Genomic DNA, 26,239 nt, shown 5'->3' with positions numbered 1-26,239 from the left:
AGTCACAAGTGGCTTCATCGTTGACATTTATTTTATTCATTAAAAGAGGTAACATTTTTTGTGGCAAATGTCTTTTCAAAACTTGTGTTAAATACATTTGGAGCAGGTATTTTACAAGTGCAAACTAAGCAATGTTGGTTAGAAAATGAATAAATATTTTTGCAAATGTAACTTGGTAACAGGTGGCACTGTAAATGCAAATGACCTCTGTAAAGAATGTGACTATGAACCAACCTTCCATATTTCTATCCAGACTGAAACACTGCAAGAAAATAATGAAAAAACCCAAACTGATTAATATAGTACATTAAAAGATAACCGTTCATGTCCTGTGGGCAGGTCATCTCACTTTAACCATTCAGAGCAGTTTTTAGAGAGCTTCTGATTAATTTCAATGGCATCCAGGATATTTATATCCAGACAACTATGAGTTTTTGAATGAAGCGATTCATTGCCATTTGAGTGCTGCACTGGTACCTCTGTGCTCAAGAATAAAGTAATTGGTTCTTCCTAATTTCCCACCCCCTCACCCCCTCCCTTCCACAAGGACTCCCAGGCAGTAACCAAACCCTTCTCACCCCCAGGCACTGCAGGCAGAGCTGAGTCTCACCCTGCCTATGTAAGAGAGCAGTTCAGTGAAACACGCTTTCATAAAACTGCTGTTAACACCTAAGAAAGCAAGCTTATTATGGGATGCATTTCTCCCAGTGTGCTACAGCCAAATCTTATGGGGAAAAACACTTTCACAGCGTGCTCTTCCTTGAAGGTGAGCAGGGTTGTGACATGGGCTCTCCTCTCTGTTCTTGCCCAAAGGCTGTTTCTTGCCTGCAGCTCTTGGGAGAAAAGGGCTTTGAGTGTGTTCGCCTCAAGTGTCCATGTGTAGTTTGTGCATAACTTATTGACAGGGACATCTGCCTTCCTGAATGAAGAGTTTATAGATCATGGAAGGAGGGGCTGGCCACTTGGGCATCCTGGGGTGGTTTAGAAGGGGCGTGGTTAGTAGGTCAAGAGGGGTTCTCCTGCCCCTCTACTCTGCCCTGGTGAGACCACATTTGGAATATTGTGTCCAGTTGTGGCCCCTCAGTTCCAGCAGGACAGGGAACTGCTGGAGAGAGTCCAGCGCAGGGCAACAAAGATGCTGAAGGGAGTGGAGCATCTCCCGTGTGAGGAAAGGCTGAGGGAGCTGGGGCTCTGGAGCTTGGAGAAGAGGAGACTGAGGGGTGACCTCATTCATGTTTACAGATCTATAAAGGGTGAGTGTCAGGAGGATGGAGCCAGGCTCTTCTCGGTGACAACCAATGGTAGGACAAGGGGTAATGGGTTCAAACTGGAACACAGGAGGTTCCACTTAAATTTGAGACGAAACTTCTCAGTGAGGCTGACAGAACACTGGCCCAGGCTGCCCAGGGGGGTTGTGGAGTCTCCTCTGCAGACATTCAAACCCGCCTGGACACCTTCCTGTGTAACCTCATCTGGGTGTTCCTGCTCCATGGGGGGATTGGACTGGATGAACTTTCAAGGTCCCTTCCAATCCCTGACATTCTGTGATTCTGTGGTCTTTCGAAGTAAAGTAGTACACTTGGACCAGACAAACCCCATACATTTTCAGTAAGGAACACCATGATAGAGGCACATAAAGCATTTTAAAAAATGCTTTTAATTTTTATTCTTTTTTTTTTATTAGCTCAGACCACTCAGCCTTTGAAATGCCCATTTTTCTTTCACAAATGTACCTTTTGAAACCTGTTCTCAAAGGAGATGCTACAGAAGTGACACTAGAGTGGAAATCCTATTTAGTAAGTTTATCCTTAAATAGTAGCTTCTGGAGAGACCATGGTTTGATTTTAACAAGGTCCTTTCTCTTCTATTCTTAATGAGGAGTGCCTAAAGAGCAGCATATTTCACGAAGAATTATAATATTTTTGGATGCTTGTGTGTAGGGTTGTCATAAACATACCAGACGAGCAGCTCTGTCTAAAATCAGAGCTCTCTGGGACAGTTCCTGTTCTAGAGATCTGATGTTTGAAGTGAAAAATACCCACCCAAACCAGAGGATGGAAAACCAGAGCAAAATATAATGGGACCTGAATCTTTTACCTGCCTTTCCAGCCCTCTGATCCAACAGCCCGTGGTCAGGATCCTGCTGTGTAAGGGAATTATTTCTTCCTGTGAATGGTGGAGGACACTATAATAGTCCCAGTTTCTTGGAATTGCTTTCTCGTTACACAGAAATCCATTGTTGTGCCACCCTCACTTAGATTGAGGCATTTTGATGAGGGAATAGATCTGGGGAGGAAATGGATTGTCAGAATATGTCAAATGCCTACATAAATATATGAACGGAGTATGGAGGCTTAGACTGTGGTCCTTGTATTTCAAAAGTAACTTGAATTTGCTCTTGGACAGTGCTGATTGAGACTGCTTAACGTGACCACGAGCACTACTACAGCAATTTCTGTACAGTCATTCTCTAATTGTATAGTTATTGGTGTGTTTCAGAGCAAACTAGACTGCTCTAAGTTGCATTTCAGAAAGAGATTCTTGTTAGGAAGAGGAACATCTCTTTACGTAAGCTGAAGAGATGAGTGGAAGCGTACTTCGTGTGACTGCGCTAAGGCTGATAGTCAGGCTCTGCCAAACTTCAGTGCTATGGACAGTTGGAGTTACCATTTTTTAATTCCTCTTAAATTAACGCTTACGCAAATAGCACTGGGTTTGAGGTGTCTAGATGCTTTTCATGCTTGAGAAGAAACTGGCCATCATCTTAGCTGGGATAGGCAAGCAGTCAAAAGTACTCTGTTTGTGTTGCTATTTAGCTGGACACTGTCCAGGTTAGACTGTGTGGGGACTCTTCCTTTCTGCAGAACAGGCAAAACTGATATTATGGAACCACAATGTTACCGGTCTGTAATGAACGAGTGTGTCGTAGGCTCACACCTCGGTCCTCGGTTCATGGCTGTAATGACCTCTACTTTAATGGGTATCTACAGGGCTTCAAGCAACAGGCAAAGACGTAGGTAGTGCGGGTGAAAACCTATTGCTTCACAGTCCCAAAAGCAAATTCAAAGCGTGTATTTGCTCTGCTGACTGAGGAAATCTGTCAACATATGATATATGAACCAGCAGAGAATTTAAGTGGTGCAGTGTTATGCTTATGAATTCTGAGAACTGGATTTGCACCAGATTTGTTCTGGTTTCTGCCTCTTCACAGTTGTCACCCAACAATGTGTATCCTGAAAAGGACCATGACCTGGTGCTGGGCCAGCAGCTCTGTGTGGGGACTGCTGGGAGACTGAGGCATTGGTTAGATCGGTGCTGAGAGCAGAGGGTACAAGGGATGCTGGGCACAGCTGTGTCCTGCAAGCAAGAGCGGGTAAAAATCACGGTTAGCTCCCTCCTGAGTTACCAGCTTTGGTGGGGGACTGCTGGGAGACTGAGGTGTTGGTTAGATCAGTGCTGAGAGCAGGGGGTACAAGGGATGCTGGGCACAGCTGTGTCCTGCAAGCAAGAGTGGGTAAAAATCACGGTTAGCTCCCTCCTGAGTTACCAGCTTTGGTGGGGAAACCCTTGTGCTGGTTCACAGTACCACACTGAAGCTGTTATGCTATTAGTGGTGAAGATGAGGGGTGTCCTGTGACTTGTGACAAAACCAAGCTCTTTGCTCTTGTTAAAATTTTAAAAGAGACTGGCACTCAATTATTTGGTTTCTGCAAACGAGAGCGTTCTGAATTACGCCACCTTCAGCAGTTCATGGTTGCTCAGAAATAATATGTGTTAAGTGAATGTCTGTGCTGGTCTGACGTGGAGTCCTTGCATTACACACTTCCACTAAGTCACTTATTCCAGAAACCTGCAAAAATGCAAGGATGTACTGTTGTGCTTGCTGAGTTCTGAAGAGTAAATCTCTGAATTACAGTATGTGCAGCTCTAAGATGATTTTTTGGTGACCTTTTGCTTTCAATAGCATTGGTTTGAGTATCACTACTAGTAAAATTCCTGGTTACTTACGTAATTTTTTTCTTCAAGCTTTCCGAGGGCACCTAAAGAGTCTCTATTGTATTTCTGATGGATGATTCATGTTGAATTAATTTTTCAGCTCCTGTGGGTAGGAATCTGTAGTAAGTTTTTTTTTCAGGTTTGTACATGACTTGCTGTCATGCTGTGTTAGTGTTGTTCTCAATAGTAAGTGCCACAGCAAGATCATTCTTCACTATTTTGTGCTGTACTTGTAGGAGTTTTCTGAAAACAATTTTAAGAATTTGTCTTGTAAGATCGGAAGCAGACACGCATCTATCTAGATATTGCTTTTGTGTTCATACACTGCAAAAGGCTTAACTCCTATTTTAGGAATGACTGTCTACTATAATTATAGCCAAAATGTTGCACGTTCATATTGAGGTTACAGAGAAATCCTCCTATAGCCAAATGACAGGAAATAAGAGTAGATGATAGTGGGTCTGTTAATGGCAGTGTTCCCTCACGCTGTAGCTCTAAATGAGAAACATGAATTGATACACAGCCTTGAGAAATGATATTAAGGCAAAGGTGTGTTTTGTTTCCCTGTCTGGAGCTGGAGAAAGCAAAAAATATGGGTAGTTATTTGGGAACTGTGTCATGCATGCATTTATTTTTCCCAGGCCGGCTTCACTAGAGTTAGTCTGGCAAAAAAACAAACACAAAAACAAAAAGGGAAACTGAGTTTCATTCAGTAAACCATTAAAATGACCATATTATTTGGTTATTATGAGGCCTTCAAGATATTTTTAAAATAATTATATCACTTTAGACTTTTTGTAATTACCCAGATTTTTGAACTGCAAAAGGCTTCCCTCAAACCAACACACACATACAGGTCTCGTTCAACTCTGTGAAGGCAGCAGGTGGGTCTAGAGAAGCCCCAGTAACCCCCCCTGGTGTGTGCTCAGCCCCAGGCCATTTCCAATGCTATAAAGGTGGTGATACCCCCAACACAGAAATTAAATAAAATGGAGAGATAAATAAGGAAAAAATGATTGCAAATGAAAAACTACCCCATTCCATGTTCATGACATTTTTAATACTCATCTTGCTAAGATGCAGAACAAGGACTATTGAATTTCCATTCATTAGCAGCCAACAAGATATGAATGAGTATTAACGTCAAACAAAATCTGATTTATAACATCAAGTTGTGCACTTAAAAAATAATTACAAACCATTATTAAAAGAGTAACAGTGGAAGCAATAATGAATATAAAACATGACTGATTAGGCTTAAAACATAACTTCAACTATTCTATGGCATTTCCTCAGACAATTGTCTTAAATTTGGTTGTGCAATACCCATCTTTGCATAGTAAAGGAAAATTGGTTAAACTCCAGTCTTAAGTAATCTGCTTCTTTTAACATGCACCTATACAGCTGTGAATTTGCCCAGGCGACGTCTCTGTTAGGAGGATCAGCTCAAATCAGTGAGATCACGCAGCAAACTGGAACGAGCTACACAGTTACCACAGTTTCTTGTCCAGATGAATAGATAAATAATGGAGCAAATGTATAGTGGATGAAATGGAGGCAGCGCTGACCACGTCTTCTTTTCATGTTGCTTTGTGATGAACGAATTAACCCTAAATGCATGTGTACTTCCTAAAGCACAGCAAAGGTGGGACGTAGCACATCAACACCTACCAAAACCAGGTCTCTGTCTGCCACCTCAGCCTGTACCTGCTCTGAGCTGCGTTGTTCACATGTGTTGTGTGCACACAGGGCAGAAAACAAATGTGTTCTTCACATAGACACAATGGCTGATGCGTGGGGAACGTTAATTCAGTCAAGAAATCATAATTCCTATGAAACTGCTGGTGTAAACAAAAAAGTTACTCCAGCACTGAACATATGTACATAGTAGTTGGGGACCACTGTGGTCTGATTTAAAACATCACATCACCCACTAACAACGTTGTTTGTGAAATGCTTCTCAAAGGTTTTACTGCACAGGTAGTTTATGTATATCCAGTTGATTTTACTTATTTTCATTTTTGGTAACCGCTGGAGTTTCTGTTGTGGGTTACAGTTGTTTTAGAAGCAGAAGCCAAACAAAGTTCAGGATTACGTTCCCAAGCAAAGTACTTTTTAAGAAGACAGGTGCCAGTATTTTTGGTTTGCCATAAAAGTTCTGTCACTAACTTCATTCTGCTTGAAGCCAGGCAGGATTTTTTTCAGAATAAGATTTATAATATATTTCAATGTATACTACCTGTGTGCAGCACCTTTAACTCACCACATAGTAAGTGTTAATGTGATTATGTTAAAGCTGTTTAAAAACATTTAATAACTGTCACCCAAAACAATACATCGCTGCTTTCTTGTGAGACTGTTGGATTGACCATTATCATAATAAGAAATATAATGCAAATGAGATATTGTAACTCATAGGAACTCTGCAGCATTTTCTTAATGATTTGGCTCTTAAAGCTAACTCAGAAAATGGATTTCCACTGAACAAAGACGGAGTAAGCAGTGTAACTGGATTTCCATTGTGACTAATAGCCAACCTTTAGATTAAAGCCAAATCACAGAAGTTTTAAATTCTGATTATCAGATGCAGCAATGAAATGTTCAGCTCACTTCAATTACATAAACTGAACTACCCAAGTTTTAAATCAAGATGAAAGGGATGAACCAGACCATACAGCTTGAATACTTTAAGGGAGGCCTGAACTAGACACCTTCATACCTTTCTAGGGGAAAAGTGCTGCCTAGCACTTCTCTGCAAAAATCTGTTTGTACATAAGGTGTATCTAAAAGTAATTACAGCACACAAGCCCCTGAGATTTGATGGGATTTTGTGCGCTCTGTGATGGTAACTAGCTCTTGATAGCCAAGGCTCAGAGTATTAATTTTGCATTATACTTTGAAGAGTGAGATGCATCAGGAGATCCAGGGAGTGAGTTACACAAGTCAGTCACCCTTGCGAACCAGTTTGGGTGGGTGGGCACAAGGCGAGAAAAGAATAACTAGTTCCAAGCTTTTAACATTTGTGAGTAATTTAAGGCTTAAGTCTTTAGTTCACAGGATCTAGACAGGAACAAAAAATAGCTATAGTTTAAAAAAAAAAAAAAAGCTTGGCACTTCTGTGATTAGTTTGAGAAGGTGTCACTTATCTTACATTATATTATGGAAAATCTGTATAACAGCCAAAAAAGAGTAATCCAGACTTGTAGTCAATACATAGATATGCATTTATACATTTTAATAGTTTTTGGTTTCAAGCATACAAACTTTAGATCACATCTGTTTGGTGTCAGAACTCCCTGCATCTGCATGCTATTATCTGCCTTTTTTGAGCAAGCCCAGAACATCTGCTGTACAACATGCTACAGAAAAGAAAAGGGAGCAAAAAAACCCAAAACCAAACCCAACATCAAAAATAGATTTACATAAAGAATAGAACCTTTTCATATGGAAATCCTTTTCTCTCATATATATATTTATATATAATCTGTGAAAATGATATGTCAAAATCTTATTTCCATATTTACACTTTTTCCTTCTTGGAAGATTTACATCCATCACTTGACAGCTTCCAAACCCAACGGCCTCCTGGCCCAGGAGACCAAAACAAGGCAGACAGTGGGCCCCCCCGTGCAGGGAACCCCGCAGTCCAGCGGCAGAAGGCGCTGCCTGGCTGGAAAAGCTCTCAGAGCCTGGAATCAGCTTCCCAGAGGTTGGTTTGTGTTTATCGGGCTGCAGATTCTGCCTGGGGTCAGCTTGGTTGGTTGGATGTGAGCCATGCAGGTTACCCTTCTGGAATTAGCTCCTCATGCCACTGGAGTTGGATAAGAGAAAGGAAGTCATGCGAACTCAAGTGAAGTTAGAGTGCCAGCAGGCTGGGGAAAAAAATCTTCTATTTTGTTGGTTTGGAACAGTTCTCTTATTGCACTTGGTCTGTGTGTCTCCTCCTTTGTTTGAGGAAAGAAAAGAAACCACCTGATTTTTGAAACAGTTTGTTTGTAACACTTGTCAGTTAATGTTAACAAGAGAAAGGTGAATGAAGTATTTCAAACTTATCTCCAAAAAGGACAGTCTTCTACCACCTCAAATCCTAACAGTGTATTTATAGTTACTATTTCTCACATTCTTCCTTACTGATTTAGTTCCTGTGCAGCTACAGCAAAGACACCATACCCAAAATCCAGTAGTGCAAGAAGCAGCTTTTGAGTCGCATTTCTTCAGATAGGGCCTTGTTGAGTTGGATCGAACCTTCGTTTTTTGACATTTCTTCCAGGTTGCATCAAAAGGAAATGAAAAGAGAAAAATGCAAGGCATTAGTTACATATAACAGGAACAAAACCATTGCCAAGGCCATAGTAAAGTAAAAGGCTCACATTGAGACAGTCCAACAAATGATGTCTCTAAGGTACAACAATTTAAGGAATTTGGTTGCATGCTTTCTGTAGCATTCTATCAAGTATTAGTTTCCTTATGCAGTTTCAAGATCATGCTGGCATACCAAATTCAATTATTTCTGTAGTAGTTCAAGTGGTGCTCTGAATTTGTAGAAACTTTCAGCCCACAGTGCCATGTGTGTCCAGCAGGCCAAGAAAGCATGCACGTACCTAAAGGGAATGAGTCAGAACTGCCAGTGCTGCAAATATAATACAGAAGCAGACGGAGACTTGATTTCTCCAAGGTGGCTACACCAGAATTTAGTTTAACTATTGCAATGTGATGAAAGAGAGAGTGCCTCTGTGAGCTCTTACCACACTACTGACCATAACCGCTGTGAATCTTAGTAAGGTGCAAAATAGAGCCAAGACACTGCATTCGAAGGAGACTGGACAGTTCTGTAAATGTTGTGATTAGAATTTAACGTTACTAGTGGACAGCAAGCTGGCTGGTGAGATCCAGTCTCCTGCGATACTGATATCCTATGTCAAACAGCAAGACAGTAGGAAGCAACAACAAAAGTTAGGTGCAACCTCCCCAGTATCTGGCTTTATGTGGGGCATCAAGCAAGGGGCTCATGCATTTAGTTTGAACATTGGGCATATGCACCACTACTGCCACCAAACTGACATGCAAAGAATACAGAACAGGAATTCATAAATTCCCTAAAGCTACATACCAAGCCCAGGATTTTCTGTGCTCTGCAGCCCTGCTAACTACTACCCCTGCTACAGTATTTAGAAATGTACTATACACAAAGTTTGCCTAGTGGTTGAAGAGACTGATGGATGTAAGCAAAGGCAACTTATTTTTTTAGAAGACTTCTAGGTACTTCTTGGGTATCCCTTGTTTTGTTCTTGGGTACCAGAGCCTGCAGTTTTGCAAGGTGAATGCTTAAGAATTGCTGGTTTCTGAAAGATCACGATGCTCATCTTTCAATAATTTTCTGTATATTAGTACTGTACTAATGCTCCTTTTGAATTAGGCTGACATTACTTCAATATCCTCCTCTGTACTAAAGGTAAATTTGAGATAAGCAAATTTGTATTTTCAGGCCAACCTGAAGAGCTGCAGGATCGGAAGTACAAATATAATGTAATTTTGTTAAATGGGAGTTAAAACCTGCTTTGTGTCTGCTCATCATGCCAGTTTCAATAGGGAAAGGACATGTCTGCTTCTCTTCCCCTCCGCCCCCCCTTTATGTACTGTCTAGCATACTTGAATTCAAACACTACCCATGAGCAACTAATTAGTCAGTCTCCTTAAAACAAATCATCAATGCATATAAAAAAATCCAGGTGACGCAACTTGCCTTCCTACCCTACGGAAAGTACCATATTCCTCTTCACTTCAAGAGGACAAGTCATTAAACATTCACTGAATTACACTCTGTTATCTGAGCTTATTTTCATTAAAGAAATGGACTTTATAATTCTTATAAAGTACAAGATACAGAGGCCGGGAACTATGCTAGCTTCCCAGTACAACTCTTAGAAGAAAACTCTTGTGACTTTTATCCTATCAGGTGTTTCTAACCTGATCTCCACCAGTGCAGTATTTCACTGAGGACTATCTGGCTCCCCCAGCAGCCGGGCTATGGGACACCAGGCGATGCTGTGCCCTCACCATGCGTTCTGCCATCTAGTTACTCATTGCCTACTATGCACTACAAGGAACAAGATACTAATCAAACCACTACCTTTCTTCACTTAGGATATTCTGCTAACAGTGTTGTATAAGAAAGAGATAGTGAAGAACTAAAAGAATATTTAAAATAAAAGCCTGAAATAGTCCCTGAAAGGTGGAACATCAGGTATAGTGTCAATAAGAGAACATGGTACACATGGGCAAAGCATTAGGAGGAGCCCAGCACATCTCTGCTGTGATCGCAGTCAGGTCTTATCCTGCAGGAACTGGAGTTCAATTCTGATTCCCCAACCTCCTCTGACAACTTCATCCCAAATTACCAACCATTTTAATACTAAAATGAAGACAGAAGTCTTACTTAAATTGGCAAATAGAACCAGTCTCTGTCTTCCCCAAGCAAATGACAATAAAAAGGAAAATAGATGAGTCCTGGATATCTGCACCTCTTGATAGCTGTGTATTATAGCAGTACAAGGTTCCTTCCAGTGTGCTCCAGTAACTTTATAAAGGCAGGGGCAGAAGACTCCTCTGTGGAAGGACACATAGGAGAATGATGCTGTTTCCCAGTTCTCTGCTGGTTTATGTGGAAGATCTTAGAACATTAACTTCTTTGTGCATTCAATGTTTTAATGCCTCTTTAAATAACAAGGGTCAGCCTTTCAGTCTGTAATTCAACCAGAAAAAATGTCGCTAACAGAAACAAAATTAGAAGTGATTCTGAATCAAAAGCCCACACCATTCTACAGCACATCCCTGCCTCTGTGACATGGTCATCTTTACAAATGAAAAATAGTTCAGAAAAGTAGTTTCAAAAAAGGCTGGATATACATAAAAAATACCTTGTTGTAATTCTCTGCAAGGTTTTTTGCAACTAATTAGAAATGTGGTTGGACAATATATTAATTGCAAATCTATGCCTTTAGCCATGTCACTTTAAGTATTTAAGTAAGCTTTATATTTAAGATTTCTCCCAAACCAGTATTATAACCACCTCAAATAGCTGATGTATTCACAGGCCTTCCTAAAACAGAGTTCAAATTTCGAAGGAGAGATTAAATAAATTATCTTTTGCTGCAAAACTGATTAAAATTACCAAAACCAGGGACTAAAATTAGTAGCTTAAAATAAGACGTCAACCTCCCATTTATTCTAGTAGTTTGGAAAAAAGTGAGAAAATATCTTACGTGTTTGATTCTGATGCTGATGTTTGCGTAGCGGTGACTGTATTTAGGTCACGATAGAGGCTTTATGGAAACTCTGGTAACAGATCCAATCCTCCTTCCTCACCAAGCTGCCATTAGCATTCTACTGCCTTATTGTACAGAACATTTTGAGGTCTAAATGCATCTATACATACCAGTTAAAAACCTGGCATCTGTCTGGACTGGGTAAGTCTTGGATCTGTTCATTAATCCTCCATTAAAGGGACAGAAAACCCTGCAACTCCTCAGCTAAAAAACAGTTGCTGGAACCAGAACTGTGCCTGTCATCAACTCTTCTCTGGCAACCACTTTTGCATTCTGATATAACAAGCAGCAACTTTTCATATGCATCTCCACATCACTCTTATTAGCATTGCCTCTTAGCAGCGGTGGTTTATTACCAAAAATTGCTTTAATAGTGTTAAATTCAGCAACAAAAGCATTTAAATGACTTATATTACTGCAGAAGCTTTGCAAAAGTAAGTGAATATAAGCTAAGAAAAAAGTGAGCACAGGCTGCTGAGACACTGATTCTAGCCAATGCATAGAAAACTACCCTAATGGTAAAAATGTCGTTCCTACATCAGTCCTACATTACACACTGTATCTTGAAATCTTGCCACATCAAAGCAAACTTCACACTTCATGACTATCTGTTCCTTACCCAGCAGTGTTCAGGCAGAAATATGTAGGGCTCCCCTACTGCAGTCTGAACAGCGCCAGATTTACAAGTACTACGCAAAGCTCAGCTGAAGGAAAAGCTACTTCTTAACAAGGTTTCCACCCGCAGCCTTTAAGACACCTGAAACTGTCAGTTAACCTTTTTCTTTCCTATTCTTATCCACACATTAACTTAATTAGAAAGTTAACCTAGCGGAAGTTTGTTTGGTTTTGTATTTATTTTACTTTGTTTCTCCAAACTTTCATCAAGCTTTCTTTTACACTTCCCCTCCGAGCTCCCCCCACCCCCCCATCTCAGTTCATGAACAAAGTTTGCTTAGTTGCAGCTTACGTTTGATATGGACTTGACACCACAGTACCGTATGTTCATATGAACATCTGATAACCTGTGAAACAGAAATCACATCTCCCAGTTTGTAAAGCATTGGCTACCTTCTCTCGTATTTGCAGAGACTAAACATATCACTTCTTTAAAAAGGAAAAGTTAAAATCCTCTTTATTATCCTCATCTTTCCCTCCAGATACATCTAAAGCAAAGTATCAGAGGGTCTACGTGTGCTCGCCCTCTTTTGTACACCAGCCAAAAAGCCTTTTTGGTTCCCCACTGACCCCCAGAAGAAACATGCACTTCAAGCTGTGAGCTAGGCCAGGCCAGTGGATTTGAGGTTCTGCTACAGAATAAACATTTGTATCTTGCTCTTTCGAGAATAAGAGCATCAAGAGACATTGCCAATACAGAATGAACGTCTACATTTAGGGAAACAAATGATACCAGGATGCAAAGCTGAACAACTTGTGGGAGTAGTATGGGAGATGTGGAACACGAAGAAATAATCAATCAATTAAATACTGTGTTGTTCCAGACAGACAAGGATTCTTGTAAAGATCTGTAGAGACCCCAGCACTGCTGGAAAAGAGCAAAGGCTCTTATGGCACAAGGTGGCTTAGAAAGAGGAAGAAACTGCCTAAAGTTTTTCTATTTTAATGACTTGTACTGTCTTTTCAACAAATCACCTTCTGCAATACAAATGTATTATTTTGGGATGAGTACTCTGTGGTTAGAAAGTAAATTAATTGCTAAGTAAGACATATGTCTCTGATAGCAGAATACTAGTCCAAAACTATAATCTGTCATTCACTATTTCCAACAAAACCCAGCTTGGTTAATTCCCATGGGAACTCACAATATCATTGTTTCTTATGTTGTTGCTTTATATGTGTGTAAAATGTTGTTCTCAATAAATTAAATATTCTAACAGAAATGTTAACGCAAGCCTTGCAGAAAAGTTGGCTGTGTTATTTAAAAAGCTCGTCACAGTGAAGTGCAGGGAAAAAAGCCCTCAGTTCTGCAACTGAAATCTTCATGTATTGCTTCTATGCTTTATCTAGGTTAAAAGACAACTCTCTTATAATACATAGTAGGATACAGTATAAAAAAAGTACTTGTATTAGTTAATACTATAGAATATGTCCGAGTATTACAGAGAGGCTGTAAGAAAGTGTTATTCCCAGACTGGGCCTTTACACACAAGAAATTTTTCAATCATTCAAATGAAAAGAATCCCCACTCCTTGTGTTAACACCAGGTGTGAATCCATGCCTGTCACTGTGTATTCTGAAATACACACACCTCATTTGAATTTCTGCCCTTAAATATAGATTTAATTAAACAATATAAATAAAAAATGCATAAATATTATTTTACTGTTTATAAATATGGAAAATACAAGTCTCAGCCATCTGAGACACAATGCATAAGATATATAGGACTGAATTAAAATTACACTGTTTAGTGTTGCCCTGTAGTAACTTCTAAGTACTGGAGGCTGACTTAGGGGTGTTTATTGTACAAGTAAGTGGATTTAATTTATTTAACTGAGAAGAAGCTGTAAGAAAAAAATACAGCAGTTCAAGATAAGTCTATCAGCAGGAATCAGAAAGGTTTATGACGACCATACACCTATGCTTAAAGACAGATGTTTGGCTATATTTTGTGTATATCTATATCTATATCTTTTCTTCCTAAAGCAGGTGAGGAGCCCTGAACCCACTGAACACACAGCTCTGCAGCTCCTGCGGCATCAAGGAGAAGCAGCATTTGACCTTAGTAAGTGAATGAACAGATAAATATGACCTGATCACTCTCTTCTACTTTGATAGGCTTCTTAATCTATTAGGGAATAATTTTTTTAATTCTCACTTCAGACATAGAAAATTAATATAGGCCATATAAAATATTATTTGAATTATTATAAAAACCTGATTGAGGAATTATGGTTTATTGTTGTATTACAGCTTAATCTTGATACATATTATTGAAAAGAAATAGCAGCTTGAATACCATGAGAAATTACTTGTTCCTGTGCCTAACACTTCTGTGATTTGTACGGTTTTAAACATTGATTCAAATTTATATCTACAATGCATGTAGACTTGACACTACAGAAAAAGGCAAGAATTAAATACTTTTGTACAAGACTCTCTCTAACAGTCACAAGCAAAATAACTAGTACGTTACCCTCCAGAGTTATAAAAAGCATTGAACTAGAATAAGGTGAGAAATGTTTTCATTGTCCAGGAGTCAGTTCAAGATTTCAAAACATTCTCTCTAAACCTGAGTTTTTAAAAACTATTTTGAATTCATAATTTAAAAAAAAAGCTGTAACCACAAACCAAAGTTTGCTCTGGCACTTCTGAGTCAACTGTGTCAACACATTTGTTACTCAAAACTACTCAGCTACGGCCACCACTTACCATTTACACATGTAGTCTTTAATTATAAAAAAGTTTAGCAGTTTTGAAGAACTGCTGCATTCAAAATAAACACCCCTGAAGCCATGTATCTTTTGGGGTTTTTAACCACTGTAGTCAACTTCTGAGAGCAACACTACTTGTTGGAAGTGAAGAAAAGACCTTGTTCCCTAAGTGTAAGGGTGAACTCACAACAGTTAAATTCATTCTTTTATTGTTCTTCAACTTTGCACCCTGATGACATCTGCTAATTTCAAATAAAATTTCCTCCTTTTGTTCAGTGTAATATTTATAGCAGTTTGTTGTAGGTTGGCAGGGGAGTTAACTTAGAAATCTTGTAGCAGGAACTCAGAATTTCGTGATGTAAGCAAGAATTAGAAACGCCATCGCCACCGAAGAGAAGACATGCGGCATTGCTTACTTAAAGCCCCATCCTGTCCCCCCAAGGACAATAGCTGCTACCAGGATGGCACCAGCGATGGAGCCTATTATAAGATTGGTGGCACTAGGACCTGTGATAAAGGATTACGGTAAGACAGACATAAGAACCAACCACTTTATTCACATTAAGTGAAGTAACTGAAGGGTAGTCAAACAATTCAAGGAATACAGACAACACACAAGGTGATGTCTCTAGACAATTTCAGCAAGCTCCATGTACTTTTCTTTAACAGTAAGAATGAACAAAGCTGTTGGTCTCTGCATTGTGCCATGTTCACTTCTACCATAGATAAAAATCTAGTGTTGGACAGTAAATTCCTTTGTGACTTACTCCACTATCTAGTGAATGAACTGTCAACTGAGGACACTAAGATATTGGTGAATAATTCCTTAACTCAAAGCAAAAAACTATTAATGCTTTATGTTTTATGACTACAGAAAATGAGAAGGAAAAAAAAAAAATCAAAAAGCCTTTTTTCATGGAGATCCTGAAAGGTGGTAGGTATTTTAATATGAGCTGAGAGCATCTAGAACCACTTGCTAATCAGAGTCCAGACTCCCTACAGTTACGTCAATGCTAAATGTACAAACAATTGTTTGACAAAAGCAAAGGATTATATAAGGAACAAAAGTTGAAATAAAAGCTTTCCATTAAGCTTTCCAAACATCAAAGCATCTCTGCAACATCCTCAAGAAGCTACTTAACAACAAAGTGGGGAAGGGTGGAGCAGGAAAAAAGAGCAACAAAAAGAAGCAGCACAGAATATGTTTGTGCAATTTTCTGAAGAGAGCAAGAGAACACCTGAATAAGATATTCATAATTGACCCTTAAGTGCTCTATTTACACAAGGTGGAGGAAAACTGACAATAAGCTTGAGTAACATTTTAATTGCTCTGTACAAAACTTTCCAATTGTGCAGTCTTTGATGTAAAGCTACTTGCTTCTGAGCTCAAGGCAAAATGAAATGAACCCAACAGTTCTTTTGCAGCATATCACACACTTTTTGTTTAAACGTTGCAGGAATAGCCTTCAAAAACAGTTCTTACCTCCTACTGTGGTCTCCCCAAACCAAGCAATTGAAATTTTCCTATTTTAAATGTCTGAAACTGAGTTTGGAAAACTGTCAGACAGCTAATGTAAGGAAGGAAAAGGAGCAGCCAGAGATCAGCAAAGGAAAGAGCCAGGGCAGCTGTGACAAATCAAAGTTTTCAGCTGTTAGGTCAGTATCACAAAACCTTCTGCCCAGTCCCAGACACTACAATAAGTACATGCCCTAAGTTTTAAAATTTACTGCAGTGACCTAACTTCATCACATCCTGTACACATTTCCCATAGCGGTGCTTTTGGAAATCATAGTAGGTAAAAGGAAACTAAGGTTTAAAAATTGCTTCCTGCACTTTCAACACAAAGAGTATAGGGATATTAAAGACTTGGACTGAAAAAGAACATTATGAGCTTTACAGATATGAGCAGTGCACAAATGCCACAACAATAATTAAAAGGTAATTCTTCACTATTTGGAAGAACGTATCATATTTGGACTTACCTTTAAAGTCACACCTGGCTCAAATCAACAGGAGTGACACGGTGGAAGGTAAATGATTGCCAATTAAGGCTGGCTTCCAACAGCAGCCTCATGAGCTACTGTATCTGACTCAGAGGCTTCCTTTGGATTTTATCAAATGATTGCACACACCAGAAGGGTGAAAACACAGCAAGTAATTTATCTGGAATAAATTTCAGAAGCCTTGAAAAATTCTAAAGCTGATTTCCTTCTAGCCACAGAACGCTGTTCCTCCCACATAAGAGGTGCAATGATTAACTGATAGTGATACAGTCCTTTAGGAAGGAAACACTAAATGGCCACTTTTTTACATCCCTCTTCTTACTGTGTTCCCAGGCTGTTAAATGTTTGGGAGAAGAAAAAGAAAGTATTTCATAGTGCACATGCATTCAACAAAAAGCAGTTTGTTCTTTCAATACAGAAAATAAATATTGGTTTTATTTACTATAAATAGGGAAGAATTCAATCAGAAGTTGAAACAATTTGGCTCAGCTAATAGAAAAGTTACTAAAATTATTTTAAATAATAAACGGGTCCTGATAAAAAAACTTTTTGGATCTGACCCAATTTGATACAGTGTCAGTGACTAAAGAAGTGATGTTTATTATTAACAGAAACACACACAAAAAGGAAAATCCAATGCCTGTGAGAATTAGGCTATCAGGTAACAGAGTAACTGGTAGATGGCTGTGCACAAAGGCACATCCATGCCTCTGGAATAGTTTTTAAACTGTTCCATGGTATGCCAGGAGTGGCAGTTGCTATGAATGCAGAAAAACAGCTATTTTTCCTAGTAAAAAAACCCAAAAAGGATACATTCAAGGTAAAGTTTCACTGATCATCAACAAGATGATAATCTCATTTCTGACTTCAATATAAAAATAAAGCCAGTGGAATATTTATGATTACTGAACAGCAACCACTTGTCTACCAGAACAGAGTTCTCCAATTAATAAATTCCAGTTTTGAAATACAGAGGTTTAAGAGCATTATTGGTGAGCCATTTTAAGACCATATCTGACTGCACAGATAAAAGTACTTAAAAAATGGGACTACTTTTACATGTTATACCTTACCTTAAATATGTATGGCTTATGTTTCATAGGATTTCCTTGATAATGCCTAATTATTAATAAACCAGAATTTTGCTACCAGCTCATTTTAGTTAGTGACATTTACAAAAAGTGTGAATCAGTATGTTTCAGCTAAATAAGCTTCTCAAGTCACTGGGCTCAGATGCTTGATATAAATACGTGTAAACTGAAAGGAAGAGGAGGGTTTTGACCCCCACCATCCCGTGGGATCATTTTCCATGCAGACGATCCCAAGGTGCGACACTCTGCTGTTCTTGTTCTTTCTATCATACTCCTGCTATAACCTGCAGACACAGATTGATCAGGGAAACTCCTGCACTGTGACCACTGGCCACACCAGCCTTTCCTGCAAGGCACCACCTGCTCTGGCACAGCCATCGTACCATCTCGCGTCATCTTTTAGAACCCTGCTATAATCCTACTGGTGGTGTTGGAACACACCTGAAATTTCAGTGGACTTCAGAGTGTTCCCTAAATCTTCAATCAGATACATTAATTCTTGTATAATCTATTGTACATTGGTTTGAAACTCTACTAGTCGTAGAAGACGCAAGTTTACTGCAGATTGTCCTGCAGGTAACACTGCACTGTGGTGGTTGATGTTCTCTTTTCTTGCCTGTCACTTTCCCAGCCAAATCCTCTGGTTTAAGCTATCCTGTCCACTTTAGGATGAAATCTGGACAAAAATGACTCTGCCGTTTTGTCCCCCATGATTATGAAAATAAATTAATAAAGCATTAAGAAACTACAGTTATTTCAGCACTTTGAGGAAAAGTTTGCAATTTGCAAGTGAAGTGGGGAGGAAGAAGGGCAGGACCTGATGAACACAACCTCCCCTGTGGCCACAGCCAGCAACAGCCACCAGAGCCTCAAGGGCATTGGAACAGAGAGGACATTTGTGTTCCTCACTTGCTTCCTTTAGACCATGCAACAAAAAGTAGCAGCACCTTGAGTGTACATTTGTATCTGAAGGAACCAGAGGACACAGAAAAGACTGACGGGATCCAGGTGGCAAGAATGGATAGAAACAAAAAGAATAACGAGTTAGGTAGTGAGTGGTAAGAGGTGAGGAAAGATGAAGAAAAGCTTCAATTAGAGCAGAATGATACAGAAGCAAGAACAAATGGTCAAGGACGCTGGTCAGAGTGGAGTGGATTGAGAGAGCAGGTAAGGGGAGATAAAAACAGACGTGTACATGGCAGAATGTAAGCAAAAGGCAAACAGTCCTCAACCTGTTCTGCTCTAGAAGCTGAGTCCCAAACCTCTACAGTCTTCAGAGTCTTCAGTTCTTAGCAAACAGCTGTAAAAGCCACCAGTAAAACACCAATCTGATCTTTCACAAGCAGATGATCCCTTACCTTCTTCCATTTGTTTTTTATTAGTTGTCCTCTGTGAGTGCAAAGGCCCATACTCTTCTCAGAATTTAAGATGAGTTCCATGCAACTGTCCAATTCAGCAAAAGCTAAAAAAGTTCTATCTAGGGCTGCAAGATCAGACACACAACATGTTGCCTACCAGAAGAACTGCCTACGCAGCCTTAATTACAACTGCACCTGAAAGCTTTTTATGCAGTCTGATTGGAAATCACAAATTGTCTTGTTACAATTCCCTCTTCAGAGATCGCGCTGTCACACAACAGAGGCTGTATATAGTGTTAGGAACACAGTGAAGCTGGAAATCTCAGAAGAGCAGAATAACAGCCATTTATTCTGTAGCTTGCGCAGAGAACGCAGAATGAAGAGAGTTCTTATACTGGCATTTTTATATGTGTATATATGTACATATATATATACACACATACATAAATTATAGTTTAAATTGAGGTAGTGGGCTAACAAGATTAGTTTCATAAAACTAGGAAAAGACAGTAAAAATTGTTTATACATATAATTTACAAATAAATTCTATACTTCCACATTCTACTGCCTTGAGGTAACAGAATCCCAGAACACTCTGAAGCTTTACAGTAGAACTGGCTGGCTATCCTGTTATCATCAGCTTTCATCTTCCTAGCCACACCGGGTGACCTATGAGCAGACTGAAAGCCCCATAGCTTCGAATAAACAATTTCTGCATTTTACTATATAGTCCGCATTACTCATTCTATTTTGCAAACTAATCACAAACTTCCATCTTTTCTCATTATTTTTATAATTTGGTGTCATGGAAATGTTTAGACATTTAATTTTACTGTGACAATGTAAAAAATTCACATATTGTTTTATGCCCCACATTATCCCAGACAGGAGAAGGTTCAACACTGCATGAGCAAAACCACACGACAGAGACACAGTCAAATCACACGACAAATACGGTCACCACATGACAAAGCTCATGGGGAAATACACAGAGGGCTCGGCTGCGTACGGTTACCTCACACACTAGGCACCAAACAGAAAACTCAAGCTAAGAAAAGTGCTTACTCTATTCCCCACCCTGTGCCTCCAAAAATCACCCCCAAGGCCAGAATGGTCCCTGCCACTGCACCTATCAGCCTGTTAGTGGCCATGCTCACTGTGCAGAGGGAAAAGGGAAGATTCTTTAAGGAAATGATCACATATATGTCTGAAATGAAAACATGAAATAATTCCTCAAAGGAGTACATTACACTATAAGGCATCATCAGATAAACAATTCAAACCTCCGAGTAAACCTTTCCTTACCAAATACTGCAGCTTTGGTTGTCTTTGAATGCCTACAAATATTTCAATGAGAAGTTTTCCTGTAAATGTGAGCTTGTGATGCTATTATTTACTTTAAAAGGGAACATCCTCAACCTACTGCCTATTTAAAACAGCCAAAATATAAATAAATCACCAATAAGATTTCCTTTTGATCACCATATCCATCATATAACTAACCAAATGAAAACTATTTGGTAACAGTTCCATAGCAGGAAAAGAAAATAAACAACTTTCAAATTCATTCCTTTACTAGTTAGTAATATTTTCCTTTGTTACTGCATTTATCAACAGGAGTCTCTATTAATCTGTAGGACCCAAAGATGGATAACACCTTTTGAAAGGAAAAACCTATCCTAGAAATGTGCTTCAGGTAACACTCCGGAAATTTCAGTAAGTTCAGATAGTCTCTCTTAAGACACTGAGGCCTTATTTTTCGTTTTTAAGGGAACTCTTTTGAGAAAAAGCATCTATATATTTCCTGTGTTAAAGATTAAAAGCCTGGTAGATTCATTGAGTCATAACAGACCACAAGAAAGCAGCTGAATTCCCTGTCTAATGGGAACTTTTCCAAGGGACAAAAACTGTATAAGTCTTCATGCTGGATAAAGTCTGCTTTGAAATTATTTCATAATTTATTCCTGTTTTGGAAATATGCACACACACAAACACATACACACACTTGAGACATAAGTTTTATATTAAAAACCAAACAAACACTATTCCACTAGTCAAACAGGCAAATGAAATTGCAAAGGAAGAATCTGGTGTGCATACGGAGTCCGACTGATTTCAAAACTACCGGCCGACATTCTAAAGTAATTAAAAGTTTCTGCAGTAGCCAAAAACTAACAGCAAGAACTCTGTCTGAGTTTAGAATAATTGAAGACTCATGGATTACTACCAACATAATTAAGGACCACTGATCTGTTTTAGAACCTGAAATACCATATGGAGCCAAAAGCAATTGATGGATGATGGAAAGGTCTGAAAAGGGCAGCTGGAGTAGCAGTCAATTGTCAATTATCGTAACAATATATAAATCGATAGCAGTACTTCCTAGCTATACATGCTCTAATTGTAGTAAGAAAAATGCTTGGATTTATGGTGTGAAAAATCTTAAATCTGTTAGGTGAGTTTTCACATCATGAGTGCTCTGTTTCTGAAATGTAACAAAATTCAAATTTATTCCTAAGGAAAAACTATTTTTGTCTCAGACTTGTGAACAGGCATATGATACTTGAGTACTGGTAATAAGGAGAAAAAACTTAATAGAAACTAACTTAGTACATTGGATCTTTATAATACAGAACACTACTTTCGTATTCTTCTGACATCTTCTCCAAAAGGAATTCCTCTGCTCGCATGCCAAAAGAGATTATAGTAGCTGTCAGTGTTCAGGCGCCTAAATTAACTTCTGAGTGTATGTTACTTACGTAATAACAACAGTAAAAATAATACATCTTTTGAAATCATTGAGCCACCTTGTACAAAAACACATTTTGCCTTTTGCAGAGGACTCCATTGAAAAATGCAGTCTAACCTTCATGTCTGTACCTACTGGCAGAAATCCATGCACATACTATTCATTTAAGAATTTTTCCCAGAATATTTCTGCATTGACATCTGAATTTTCATAAACGTATTTCCATTCTGAATTAGATGAGTTAATCTGAATGACAAAAACCTCACCAAGATAACCATACCTTCTGTGTTGCCTTTCCCATAGACCTTTTTGCAGAGGAGGGAATTATTTCTTACCTACAGGACTTGGAAATGAGCAATATAAATTTCATGTACTGTCATTGTCACAACTGTAAATACTGCTCTCCTCATCCACAAAGAGAAGTAAATCAGCTCTATAGCGCTGTTCTCTGCTACTTTTTAAGGCTCTGTAATCAGCTTTCTAGTTAGGAAGGGTCTTTTTTGCTAAGGGGCAAAAGAATAAGGCATACAAGACAGAAATAGAGCCGTTCTGGAGGGACCTAGCAAAATCCTGTCCTCCCTTGAAACCTTGGATATTTTAAAGAGTAATCAATTAGAGTCTGAGCTCTAAGGATGACATTTTTAAACACCTCTGTCTTCTTTCCATCAGCCTTGTATCAGTGATATAAGAACCTGGAGCTGGGACATAGCAGAAAAATTGTATTTGGGTTTCTCAGTTGTTTATTGGGAACTCTATCAGTGAGTGCGTAACGCTGGATATGTATCGTCTAATGTTGGACAATGTCCTGATGTCAGGAAATACTTAAAAAAAATTAGGTAGCACAATCCAAAAACATTCTCTGGCAAAGAAGTCAGAAAGAATGCCAAGTGCTTTTCTTATGCTTTGAAAAACATCTTCTGATGAACTATTTCCTCAATAGCTCCTTTATACTTCATATGCAGTTGAAATACCTACTAAATACATAGGAGTAAGAATAACCTAAGTCCTTAAAATCTTCATATATTTCTTTTTCCTCCCATTGAAATCTCATTTCAAGGAACCAAAGCTTTTTTTTTCAGGAAAGACATTCCAATTTTCCTTTTTTTTTATGCCATAGTTCTCTGAATTAGTTAAGAACAACTAAGGGGACTGGAAATCTCTAGTAAAACATAAATACTCAATTATCATACAAAAAATAAGGGCTACACTTACATTCCAATTGCAAATAAAATGATTGTAAAAAATAGAGAATAAAGGATGAAGGAAAAAAAAACAGCACATACCATTACCTACTGAACTCTTCTCCAAATTTAGGTTAGAAAAGTTTCATCAATTCTCAAAGCAGAAAGACCTACTTCTGGGTCTAAAACAGGACTGCACAATAGTATCTCTACATACTAATTCTACTACCATGTATAAACAGAAAAATGTCATAAATACTTGAAAGAAACATCAAAACTGAAATCACACAAACCCTTGGGTCCTTCTTCCTTCTTGCCACCAGTGTCCCTGCTGGGATTGACAATGCTGCAGTCCGTCCCGGCCCAGGAGGAATTACAAATGCAAGTAGCTTCATTACTACAAACCTGGAAAAGAAAATAAATGACAGCAGTTGTTTTTTAACTACAGTTTATTAAGTTTATTTAACGTGTAATTAAGTATTTCATTCATATTTAAAACTTACCCATTTATACTTTGTAACAATAGCACTGAGTGTTTAGAATAAGTGTAATATACCAATAACCTGGAAGTTTGCTTTAACCATTTAAATACAGTCAGACGGTAGGAAACACACAAGTGTTCCCAGTGGTTCTGTCATCATTTACACTACTTACCTGCACAGGATTTAAAAAATAACAGAAATTCTCATCCAAAAAAACTCCTATCTAGACTAGTTTCATCTTCACTAACCAACTGTCTAGACTTTGAGCATGGGTGTGCAGAGGAAATACAAGTATTTGCCTTTAAAAGGCTCAAGACATGGTTATGCTTTAAAACCTCTCATATACAGCTTGTTCCCATGTAGAAAAAATAGTGAGATTTTAATTGGTTTTGTCAGCATTTTTTTCTAAGTGCCTGCTTATCTTGTAGAAAGAGAGGAAATAGTTTTTCTTAAGTTTACATTTAGTTGAATGGCCTCTAAAAAAGGACTTAGGACTCACTAAAACTTGCACTACTTTTATCAGATACAGGGAAACCTCTAACTGACAAAACCTAAAATATCAAATCAATAGAGTCACAGAATCCCAGAATGTCAGGGATTGGAAGGGACCTCAAAAGCTCATCCAGTGCAATCCCCCCATGGAGCAGGAACACACAGATGAGGTTACACAGGAAGGTGTCTGCAGAGAAGGAGACTCCAGAGCCTCCCTGGGCAGCCTGGGCCAGGCTCTGGCACCCTCACTGGGAAGAAGTTTCTTCTCAAATTTAAGTGGAACCTCCTGTGTTCCAGTTTGAACCCATTACCCCTTGTCCTATCATTGGTTGTCACCGAGAAGAGCCTGGCTCCATCCTCCTGACACTTTATATATCTGTAAACATTAATGAGGTCACCCCTCAGTCTCCTCTTCTCCAGCTCCAGAGCCCCAGCTCCCTCAGCCTTTCCTCACACGGGAGATGCTCCACTCCCTTCAGCATCTTTGTTGCCCTGTGCTGGACTCTCTCCAGCAGTTCCCTGTCCTGCTGGAACTGAGGGACCAGAACTGGACACAATATTCCAGGTGTGGTCTCCCCAGGGCAGAGTAGAGGGGCAGGAGAACCTCTCTTGACCTACTAACCACCCCTGTTCTAATACACCGCAGGTACCATTGGCCTTCATGGCCACAAGGGCCCAGTGCTGGCTCATGGTCATCCTGCTGTACACCAGGACCCCCAGGTCCCTTTCCCCTACGCTGCTCTCTAATAGGTCATTCCCCAACTTATACTGGAACCTGGGGTTGTTCCTGCCCAGATGACAGACTCTACACTTGCCCTTGTTATATTTCATTAAATTTTTCCCTGCCCAACTCTCCAGCCTGTCCAGGTCTCTGGATGGCAGCACAGCCTCTGCCGTGTCAGCCACTCCTTCCAGCTTGGTGTCATCAGCAAACTTGCTGACAGTCACTCTATTCCCTCGTTCAAATCATTGATGAATATGTTGAATAATATAGGCCCCAGTACTGACCCCTGAGGCACTGCACTAGATACAGGCCTCCCACTGGACTCGGCCCCATTGACCACGACTCTCTGGCTTCTTCCCTTCAGCCAGTTCACAGTCACCTCACTACCCGCTCATCCAGACCGCACTCCCTCAGTTTAGCTGTGAGGATGCTGTAAGAGACTGTGTCAAATGCCTTACTCAAGTCAAGGTAGAACACGTCCACCGCTCTGCCACCATCCATCCATCTTGTTATGTCCTCATAAAAGTCAATGGGGTTGGTCAAGCACGACTTCCCCTTGGTGAAGCCATGTTGACTGCCCCTAATGACCCTCTTATCCCTGAGATGCCTTGAGATGGCACCAAGGAGAAGTCGTTCCATCAGTTTCCCAGGGATGGAGGTGAGGCTGACCGGTCTGTAGTCAGCCGGGTCCTCCTTCTTGCCCTTTCTGAAGACTGGAGTCAATAACTATAAACTTTCCATATGAAAAGGGACATGGAATGTGTTTCTAGAAGAGGCTACTAAGGAAAAAATACGGCATGAGAAATAGAAAACAAAGAATGATGTTTTGAATTTGGGACTAGAAGTCAAATCAGTCATTACGCATCAGCTAATAATGTCAAAAAACCCAAAAAATAACCTACACACTCATGTTTACAAGTTAGAAGTGCATGTGATTTTTTTAAATGTAACCTCTATCTCACTCTGCTTCTTCAAGTATTCACTGAAGAATCTCATCTAGGAAGCTGAAGATAAATGACAGGTTTGATAACTGAAATATTGTTTTAAAATTATGAACTGGAATAATCCAAAGCAAAACAAAGAAGGTAACATAGTTCTTTTACCACTCATGCCACTCTCCAGAAGTACCAAGATGTTTTCTAAATCTCCTAGATCCTTTACTTTCCAATTTTAAATTTTTTCTTTGTGATTTGAACCTAACCCTCTTCTTTGAAGCACTCAAATTCATCTTCAGTTACGTATACCAAGAAGGAAAAACAGAAACTTCTTGTCTGAAGCCCAGCTCCTCAGACAAGTGTCTGTCCACAGAGTCCCACAGTGGAAAGGTTTTATCAGTATTACAGTTAAGACATGGAACAGTGAATCTGTTCATCAAAACATGCCTAACATCTTAGACAGATGGGTAGAAAAACAGAATATAATGTGCCTGAATGTAAAATGATACA

The 26,239-nt window shown here is 39.3% G+C and overlaps 2 protein-coding genes across 9 annotated transcripts in view; one reads left to right on the top strand and one right to left on the bottom strand.

The window, feature by feature from the left end:
- DYTN (dystrotelin) overlaps positions 1–15,150 on the top strand; it is a 54,675-nt gene extending 39,525 nt beyond the window's left edge. The window contains exons 15-16 of the mRNA XM_082055769.1: positions 13,986–14,064; positions 15,050–15,150. The gene's annotated coding sequence lies outside the window, so the exon portion shown is untranslated. The remainder of the gene's footprint in view (positions 1–13,985; positions 14,065–15,049) is intronic.
- ADAM23 (ADAM metallopeptidase domain 23) overlaps positions 5,035–26,239 on the bottom strand; it is a 117,540-nt gene continuing 96,335 nt past the window's right edge. For 4 of the 8 annotated variants that reach the window (XM_082055761.1, XM_082055764.1, XM_082055766.1 and 1 more), the window contains 3 exons: positions 23,390–23,501; positions 8,167–8,259; positions 5,035–7,940 (listed from right to left, as the gene is read on the bottom strand). In XM_082055761.1, the coding sequence (XP_081911887.1) occupies positions 7,843–7,940; positions 8,167–8,259; positions 23,390–23,501 (303 nt within the window). In that variant the 3' untranslated portion in view covers positions 5,035–7,842. Of the gene's footprint in view, positions 8,260–12,288; positions 12,344–15,129; positions 15,221–23,389; positions 23,502–26,239 lie in introns of all 8 variants that reach the window. The other 4 variants (XM_082055762.1, XM_082055768.1, XM_082055763.1 and 1 more) reach the window with 3 other exon arrangements.

This window comes from Streptopelia decaocto (genome assembly GCF_964273445.1).
Source record: "Streptopelia decaocto genome assembly, chromosome: 6".
Taxonomy (NCBI): Eukaryota; Metazoa; Chordata; class Aves; order Columbiformes; family Columbidae; genus Streptopelia; species Streptopelia decaocto.
This window is presented reverse-complemented; position numbering and strand designations above follow the sequence as displayed.